This window comes from Solanum pennellii, chromosome 6, assembly GCF_001406875.1.
Source record: "Solanum pennellii chromosome 6, SPENNV200".
Taxonomy (NCBI): domain Eukaryota; kingdom Viridiplantae; phylum Streptophyta; class Magnoliopsida; order Solanales; family Solanaceae; genus Solanum; species Solanum pennellii.
In genome coordinates, this window is record NC_028642.1 from 46,253,594 (window position 1) to 46,264,329 (window position 10,736).

The 10,736-nt window shown below is 27.4% G+C and overlaps 1 protein-coding gene across 1 annotated transcript; it reads right to left on the reverse strand.

Annotated features, from left to right (window-relative positions):
- Positions 1-12: 12 nt before the first annotated feature.
- LOC107023631 (60S ribosomal export protein NMD3-like) lies at positions 13-5,720 on the reverse strand. The gene is made up of 2 exons (XM_015224383.2): positions 5,566-5,720; positions 13-1,973 (listed from the first exon to the last, which is right to left on the reverse strand). Exon 2 carries the CDS (start codon positions 1,969-1,971, stop codon positions 439-441), a length of 1,533 nt encoding a protein of 510 aa, XP_015079869.1. The 5' UTR covers positions 1,972-1,973; positions 5,566-5,720; the 3' UTR covers positions 13-438.
- Positions 5,721-10,736: the final 5,016 nt, after the last annotated feature.

Here is a 10,736-nt window from a genome sequence, read left to right on the forward strand (position 1 = left end):
GAGAGTTGAAGCTTTAAAACATAATACAGAAGTAAAATGATCAAAAAGACTTTAAATAAATAATTTGAGTCTGGTATCCTAACTGAACTTTCCAAAATTCAAAATGCATTCTTCTAACGAGAAGCAGTGGCTTCTCTTATACTCTGGAAAAGGCGATTGTCACTATCGCTTTCTTCTGAATAAGACAGGAAGAAACATGTATGAGCACTACCACACCTACGGGACTCTGGACCTAATTACTCCAAGCAAACCTTTACAAAGGATAACTAACCACAAAAGCAGGAAATAATAGTAATAGAACAGCAATACTGTAGAAACGGGCAAGGGGTGCAGCAGCAGGGAAATACTGCAGAAAAGGTGCAGCAGCAGGTCTCACCTATGAAATTCATCTAAGATTTTCAGTATCCAATAAAGTCAGCACATGTCCGAGTACTTGACTCACTCCCTCATGCTATCATTGTCATCTTCCGCCTCACTCAAATCAAGATCAGCTAATAATTCTTCCAATGGGACAGAAGGAGCATCATCGTCATCAGTCACAGATGCCATTTCCGATGGCTGATACTCCTTGTTACGATAAAGAGATATGTTGAACCGCATATCTGGATCCTCCTCTAAATCTCTTAAGAATTGTTCATACTCAGAGCCCTTCGCTTCATCATCTCTACCCTTAACATTGTCATCAATCTCCATATTGAGAGACTTCAGCTTCCATGAACGAGGCTTCCCACGCTTCTTCTGCCACTTCTCTTCATAGCTCTTCTTAACCAGTATTACATCTGGGAGAACAAAGCCTTTATATTTATCAAGCTCACTATCGTTACTATTGGCAGCATATAAGTCATACCCAAATGCATTATCCCCAGGATTCAGAATATGCCCCAAATGTGTTCGTATGTTGAAAATTGTATCATTTTTTCCAAAATCAGATATACGAGCTACTTGGGCGTCTGCCAAAGCATACTTAGATCCACCAATATTGACCTTAGAAGAAACAGCCTCAATATCTAGAACAATATATTCCACGAGCTGCCTACTAGTAAGTAATGACTTAAAGGACGCCCTCCAGTATTGTTCCGCATCAAGGAAACAGTTCCTGAGAGTAAATGGGTCAAGTAACGCAATGTGGTTACTCACCTTGGTGCAGATCACAAGTGGCCCTAGATTCCCCAAACTATTTGAAACTTTAGGCGGAAGACAAATTAAATCCTCACGACAAACTGGGGAAATTTCAACTGAAAAAGTATACTTATAGTTGTAATTGTTGCTCTTGGGATCATGAGAGACTAGTTGTTTGTCATTGCGGCTCCGACTGGGAACAACTTTTCCTATGAACTCCACAAATTTTACAGCATGACTCCGATTAGAGAAAAAAAAATCAATTCCTTGATCCATTTGCTTAATCATTATAGCACGAGAAGCAGCATCATGCTTAAGAATAAGCTGTTCCAAATAGAAGAAAGTTCGCCTGTGAGTAACGTGCTGCCGTAGTTGCACTGCAGCAATCCACTGATCAGGATTTGCCTGAACCCTCGTACAAGCTTCACACATTTGGTCTTGGATAACAAATTCAACTGTGTAGGCCTGCTCAAGGATAGCTCCGTGAAGAACCTCTTTCTGAACCTTCAACTTGACTTTGATTCTCTTGGAGTGAGGTTCAGTCCAAATGAACTCTGCCTGCACTAAACGGACTTTATTCAAATTCTTCAACCTCTTCACACAGAATGTCAATAGCTCCTTTGATTCTAATTGGGCTTTAATCCAAGTCCTTGGAGGTTGCAAATAGCTATCACATTCAGGGCAATGGCATATGATAACATGCTTCTGGAGACCTTCTGTTATGTCAATTTCAGACCTTAAGCAGTTAGCACACATATTAGCAGCATTTGGTTGCATACTTATACCACATTTGCAGCATAAAACATTTCCAATCGTATGATGCACGGTAAACATTCCTGTGTCTTGTGCCATGGCTGGTAAGAGACAGATAAGACAGCAGTAAGCAGAAGGACAAAAAAAGATAATGAAATACGCACAAAAAATTTAAGTTTTACCAAAATCAAACAATTTTAAGTTACAAAACCACCTAAAAAGTATCTCATATGTTGAAAGCTTAAGTCTACAGGCTCCAGATTAGCATGGCCGAGAACAAGCTACTGGGAAATTTAGTCCCAGTAATCTCAATAATATGGCTTCAAAAATAAGTGAAAAAGAAAAATAAAGGTGGAATCCTTTCTAAATGAATGAGTGCAACTCTTGAACAGAATTGATTTCAAACAAGATAAAACTTCAAACTTCACCTATCCCCATTAATCTTTCATTAGACAACAGCTTCAAAGCTTCAATAAAAAAGAAAAAAGAAACATGCACAGGATTGAACTTTATGCTCTCATTAGGAGCAAAAAGAAAAACATGGAAAATACATACACGTTCAAAAATTCATGGCTACTAAAAGCAGAAACAGAATTAATGGCATCAAATAAGAGAAATCACTAATTGAGGAATATTTATTTAACCTAAACATAAAAAAATTCAATCAAACTTACCTGAACAAACACATCAAATAACAGAAATCACTAATTGAGAAATATTTATTTAACCTAAAGATAGAAATTTCAATCAAACTTGTCTGAACAAAGACATCAAATAGCAGAAATCACTAATTGAGAAACATTTATTTAACCTAAACATCAAAAATTTCAATCAAACTTAACTGAACAAAGACATCAAATAGCAGAAATCAATAATTGAAAAACATTTATTTAACCTAAAACTAAAATTTTCAATCAAATTTGACTGAACAAAAGACATCAAATAGCAGAAATCACTAATTGAAAAATATTTATTTGACCTAAACATAAAATTTTCAATCAAACTTACCTGAACAAAGACATTAAATAGCAGAAATCACTAATTGAAAAATATTCATTTAACCTAAACATAAAAATTTCAATCAAACTTACATGAACAAAGACATCAAATAGCAGAAATCACTAATTGAAAAATATTTATTAACCTAAACATAAAATTTTCAATCAAAAGACATCAAATAGCAGAAATCACTAATTGAAAAATATTCATTTAACCTAAACATAAAAATTTCAATCAAACTTACATGAACAAAGACATCAAATAGCAGAAATCACTCATTGAAAAATATTTATTAACCTAAACATAAAATTTTTAATCAAACTTACTTGAACAAAGACATCAAATAGCAGAAATCACTCATTGAAAAATATTTATTAACCTAAACATAAAATTTTTAATCAAACTTACTTGAACAAAGACATCAAATAGCAGAAATCACTCATTGAAAAATATTTATTAACCTAAACATAAAATTTTTAATCAAACTTACTTGAACAAAGACATCAAATAGCAGAAATCACTCATTGAAAAATATTTATTAACCTAAACATAAAATTTTTAATCAAACTTACTTGAACAAAGACATCAAATAGCAGAAATCACTCATTGAAAAATATTTATTAACCTAAACATAAAATTTTTAATCAAACTTACTTGAACAAAGACATCAAATAGCAGAAATCACTCATTGAAAAATATTTATTAACCTAAACATAAAATTTTTAATCAAACTTACTTGAACAAAGACATCAAATAGCAGAAATCACTCATTGAAAAATATTTATTAACCTAAACATAAAATTTTTAATCAAACTTACTTGAACAAAGACATCAAATAGCAGAAATCACTCATTGAAAAATATTTATTAACCTAAACATAAAATTTTTAATCAAACTTACTTGAACAAAGACATCAAATAGCAGAAATCACTCATTGAAAAATATTTATTAACCTAAACATAAAATTTTTAATCAAACTTACTTGAACAAAGACATCAAATAGCAGAAATCACTCATTGAAAAATATTTATTAACCTAAACATAAAATTTTTAATCAAACTTACTTGAACAAAGACATCAAATAGCAGAAATCACTCATTGAAAAATATTTATTAACCTAAACATAAAATTTTTAATCAAACTTACTTGAACAAAGACATCAAATAGCAGAAATCACTCATTGAAAAATATTTATTAACCTAAACATAAAATTTTTAATCAAACTTACTTGAACAAAGACATCAAATAGCAGAAATCACTCATTGAAAAATATTTATTAACCTAAACATAAAATTTTTAATCAAACTTACTTGAACAAAGACATCAAATAGCAGAAATCACTCATTGAAAAATATTTATTAACCTAAACATAAAATTTTTAATCAAACTTACTTGAACAAAGACATCAAATAGCAGAAATCACTCATTGAAAAATATTTATTAACCTAAACATAAAATTTTTAATCAAACTTACTTGAACAAAGACATCAAATAGCAGAAATCACTCATTGAAAAATATTTATTAACCTAAACATAAAATTTTTAATCAAACTTACTTGAACAAAGACATCAAATAGCAGAAATCACTCATTGAAAAATATTTATTAACCTAAACATAAAATTTTTAATCAAACTTACTTGAACAAAGACATCAAATAGCAGAAATCACTCATTGAAAAATATTTATTAACCTAAACATAAAATTTTTAATCAAACTTACTTGAACAAAGACATCAAATAGCAGAAATCACTCATTGAAAAATATTTATTAACCTAAACATAAAATTTTTAATCAAACTTACTTGAACAAAGACATCAAATAGCAGAAATCACTCATTGAAAAATATTTATTAACCTAAACATAAAATTTTTAATCAAACTTACTTGAACAAAGACATCAAATAGCAGAAATCACTCATTGAAAAATATTTATTAACCTAAACATAAAATTTTTAATCAAACTTACTTGAACAAAGACATCAAATAGCAGAAATCACTCATTGAAAAATATTTATTAACCTAAACATAAAATTTTTAATCAAACTTACTTGAACAAAGACATCAAATAGCAGAAATCACTCATTGAAAAATATTTATTAACCTAAACATAAAATTTTTAATCAAACTTACTTGAACAAAGACATCAAATAGCAGAAATCACTCATTGAAAAATATTTATTAACCTAAACATAAAATTTTTAATCAAACTTACTTGAACAAAGACATCAAATAGCAGAAATCACTCATTGAAAAATATTTATTAACCTAAACATAAAATTTTTAATCAAACTTACTTGAACAAAGACATCAAATAGCAGAAATCACTCATTGAAAAATATTTATTAACCTAAACATAAAATTTTTAATCAAACTTACTTGAACAAAGACATCAAATAGCAGAAATCCCTAATTGAAAAATATTCATTTAACCTAAACATAAAAATTTCAATGAAACTTACATGAACAAAGACATCAAATAGCAGAAATCACTAATTGAAAAATATTTATTAACCTAAACTTAAAATTTTCAATCAAAAGACATCAAATAGCAGAAATCACTAATTGAAAAATATTTATTTAACCTAAACATAAAATTTTTAATCAAACTTACTTGAACAAAGACATCAAATAGCAGAAATCACTAATTGAAAAATATTTATTTAACCTAAACATAAAAATTTCAATCAAACTTACCTCCTGAACAAAGAAATACGAGCAGCAGCAGCAGCGGTAGACGGACGAATGGCAACGGCAGCTACAAATAGACGAGTAGGGAAGTTAATGCAAGCCCTAAAATTAGGCCCAAACAATAAAGAGTGAACACTATTTTTTATTAATTCAAAATATTAACATTAATTCATCTCAAAATATTTAAATTGAAATTAAAATAAATAATTAAATGCGTAAAGATTTGAAAACTATTTTCTCTAATATAACGACATTAGGGATGCTCTTAATGTCAATGATTTTTTTTAATTTTTAAATTCAATTATTAAAAAATAGTATTACATGTGATAATTATTTGTAGGATGATATTAAAAGGACAGATTTTTCCTCTCTCCTTACAATTATTATTTTTATTTTTAATTTTTTTATGTATTCAATTCCCTCTTTCTTTCCTTTTTTTTCTCACTTTTCTGGTTTAGGATTTCTATTTTTTTTCTCTAAATTATTTTAAAGATCAATCACAACAGTAACTCTTCACAGTAAGTAACTCAAATCATACTAATTTTTTTTATATTGACTGTCTGGGTTATTTTTTAAAAAATTGAGATTTTCTATATTGTTTATGTTTTCTTTTTACAAATTATCGTATTTGTAACGTTTTCCTCCCAAAAAAAATCAATATATCGTGATTTCTTAAATTGAGATTTTCTCATTTTTTAATAAATAATTAATTAATATATTTATGACAAGTTTTTAAAATATTGAATTTTGTTGATTGAATTTGATAATGAATATTTATTTTGTCTCCAACAAATGTATCTAAATTTGTTAATGAATACAAACGAACAAATAATAATTATTAATGAATTTCGTTGATTGTATTCCAAAATAGTAATGTAAGTAACTGTATACATTTAAAATTATAAAGATACTAATGCAAACAAATGTATGCCAATTTATAAATGAATATAGACGAATGTTATCAATACAAATGTATACCTATGTAAATTTGAAAAATATTAATGCGTATACCAATTTATTATGAATATGAACAAATGTATACAATACAAATGTAAAATTAGAAAGATATTAATGCATACAAATGATACCAATTTGTAAATGAATATGAACGAATGTATCCAATATATAAATGTATACCTATATAAAATTTGAAGATATTACTGCACATGTAAATGTATATCAATTCATTATGAATACGAACAAATGTATCCAATACAAATGTATGTCAATTTATTATATCAATATTGATTAATGAATATTAATGCAAACAAATGTATACAAATTTGGTAAGTGAATATGAATTGAGTTCAAATACAAAATAGTTGGCAGGTAATGAACTCATAGGAATAAGAATACCTTTGAAATAAGAATAATCATGATCAAAATATTATTTGTTAATTTTAAGAAAAAGATATAATTCTAAACTATATATTGCTAGTTTAAGTGGAAACTGTGAAAGATAGAATAGAGATGGTCTTAATTTTTTTTTTTAATACAAAATAATTTGAAAGAAGATAGTTTTAAATAATCTTTTGTTAGTTTTAAGGAGAAATAGTTGGAAGTTAGAAAAGAGATTAAATTAATTTTCTTTTATTATTTCAAAAATACGTAATAATTTGAAATGAGAAACAATTTTAAATAATTTTTTGCTAATTTTAAGGAGTAACGGTTGAAACTTAGGAGGAAATTTCATTAAAAAACTTTAATTATTTTAAAATAAATAAAAAAATCGATAAGTTACTTTTAGGCTAATATATGCAAATTTTTTTATCTGCTTATTAATTGTAACTAATATTGGGCTATATGTTCCCAATTATATATAACACTTGTTTATCTGTGTCAATTCCTCATTTCAAGTTTTTTTATATCAAATAATTTATAATTGTTATATGTTATTTATTATGAAAAAAAAAATCGAAAGAAAATATTAAATATTGGTATAATTAAATTTTAATATGATGATTTGAATATAATATGAAAAATCAATTTTCAAATAAACTAAAAAATTATTTCACAAATTAAAACAATCATATAATGTATAAAAAGTAAATTAAAGAACTTATTGTGTAAAGATGATAGAATACGAATTTTATTGTATTCTTTCAGAGTTTTTGGCTAAAAATTATTATTTAACTATATCTCAAACTTAAATTACATCCTTAAAGTATCACTTCTAGCTGAAAACATCTGCTAACTATACCCCAAACTTAAACTATATCCTTAAAGTATCATTTTTACCATAAAACATCCTTCAAGTATTTTAAAGTGAACAATTTTCATCCTTCTACTTGAATTTCTTGTAAAACTACCAGATACATCCCACAAAAATTAAGTCGTCCCTTCTTAATTATTATTCTTAGATATGCCAAGAATATTATCGTGAACTTTTTTGTAATTGAGTTAAGATGCAAAACTTTTAATTTGACCATTTGTTTCATTCATTTTTCATGTAATTTTAATTTTAAAAATATTATTAGTTTAATTATGTTTTTTCTCAATTGAATATGCCGGAAGCGACATTTGTTGGAGACTTCTGCTTCTAATAATGTAGAATGAAACTCAAATACGAGACATAATTAATTTTTTGGTCACTTCAATATTAGGTTGACCTAAAATCTATTGATTTAATTGGTTAAGAAAAAGATAAAAATAATTAAAGTCCAACTTCTTTCCGTTACGAAAAAAAGCAAATTATGTGCGCTCACACCTTCCAATCATTTTTAGTTTTCATAAGCAACAATGTCTAAGATTTTTTTATATTTTCCAAGAACTTCTTGTAGCAAGTAATGAAATTATGCAAAATAACTTTTGTTGATAGTCACGTCAACTACTCATGTTTTTCGTAAGATCCATTAATTTTTTAACAATATCTAACAAAAGGATGAAACTTGTTCACTTACAAATACTTAAAGGATGTTTTTTGCTAAAAATGATGCTTTAAGGATACAGTTTAAGTTTGAGGTATAGTTAAATGATGTTTTCTGCTAGAAATGATACGTCAATACACTTCGTTATATTTTCGGGTCATATATATCCTTACCGTCAATATTTCAAAACATATATACCCTTCGAATAGACGAAGAGACACGTGTCATGATCTTAACGATCCATACAAATTTAATTTAATTTTTACCCATAAATAAAAAAACGACCTATCTTTCACAATTTTAACCCATTTATAACCCAAATTGTAACCAAAAGCACCCAAAGTCAAAAGTGAAGTTACAGTAAGACAATCAAAACTCAAATTTCTCTTTTCTTAACTTCTACAACAAAAACTTATTTCAAACATTTAGATTTTAACAACAATTTCAAGCGACGAAGAAGATCTTTTTTTTCCAGAAATCCTTTGGACCATTTTATTATTCTTCATCTTCTTCAACCAAAAACATTTGTAGAATATTTCAATTGATTTGACTAAAATCACTCATAAAGATTTTGAATTTGATTGCATGAAATTGAAAAAAACATGATGAAAATCAAATTCCTTAATTCAATTTAACTTATAAAAGCAACCATCAAGTCTAAAATCTTTCACACTCAATTCATTATTCCACAACTTTTGATATCGTCCTAACTTTTATTGCATATTCAATTTTTCATGCTTCTAGGAACACAGAACAAGCATCAATTATTGAATAGAAACTAGAGAATGAAGCAGCCGACAACTTGTTTGTGCTGACAAGAAGCACGATAGCTATGCTCACATCGAACAAGAAGTGTAAAATCAAATGGTGTTTGCTCATCTTTTATGCGCGGAGCTCAAATGACTAGAAGAAAAGTAATTAATTTGTGGGAAAACTGACACGAGTGGGTGTTTAGTTAGGTTAGATTGGGGAAGAAGAAGAGGGTTTTTAACCGGGTTATGGATGGGTTGAAATTATGAAAAATGGGTGGGTTCTTTATTAATTGTAGGTAAAAATTAAATTAAATTTGGCTAGGCCTTTAAGATTATGACACGTGTCTCTCCGTCTATCCTAAGGGTATATATGTTCCGAAATATTGACCAGTAAAGATATATACGCTTGAAAGTATAACGAAGGGTATTGGTGTACCATTTATGATAGTTCAGGAATATATTTGTCCTTTTTCCCTAAAAATGTGTTAATCAAATCATGAATCCTATGTGGCTAATAGAATTCATCATTATCTTCTTCTTTATTAGCTTCAAAAAAAGAACTCCATAAAATTTTAGACTATTATATCTACTTTTTCCAATTTACTATTCCTCTTTTTCTAGATTATTATTCCATTGACATAAAATCATTCCCTATTTTAAATAAAAGATAATAATAAATTTTGTTAAAGAAAATAGAGACAATGGATTAAATTTTATGGAATCTATGTTTGAAGCTAGCAAAGAAGACAATATTGATATATGTTGCTAGCCACATGAGGTCCACAGTTAAGTTTAACACTTTTTATTTTGATAAATTTGTTAGGTTTAGCATAAATGACCCAAAATGGATACATTTTGTTATATATTAAGGATCATTTTAATTAAGTGAAATATATTAAGAATCAAAACAAACATATCTCATATATTAAAGACCATTTCAATAAAATAAAATAGAATCCGAAGTTTTAAGGGTAAAAAAAATTTGACAAAAATTCTAAAAGGGCATAATATATTTTTTAATCAAAGGGGCAAAATCACTACTAACGTATCGATTTTGTTTTCACGTCGTTGCTTCCGTTAAATTAAAAATCGTTGACTAACGAGCAATTTTCTCCAAAACGTTTTTCATTTTTGTTTGAATTTAATATATCATGATCTCAAACAAAAGAACATACATAAATAAGAATATATCATGCACTAATTTTTTAGTTTTGATACGTAAATTTGAATTTATACTAAATGTATCTGTAACATAACAATTGTCAAATAATAATGTATTGATCTCAAACTTAAAATTTTATGGGCAACACTTTCTTATTTAGTGTACCATGTAGAAATACAACACTTATCAGTTTAAATTGAAAGGATATTCATGATGTATCTTCTCGAAAATTTTGATAATTTTTTATCAAAATTGAAAGAATCTTCAATGAACTAGGAGAATAATTTTGAAATTTAAAATTTTAATCAATTTTGAATCAAAATGGAAAGGATCTTCAATGACTGGAGAAGAATTTAGAATCTCAAAATTTTCGATAATCTTGAGTCAAAATCGAAA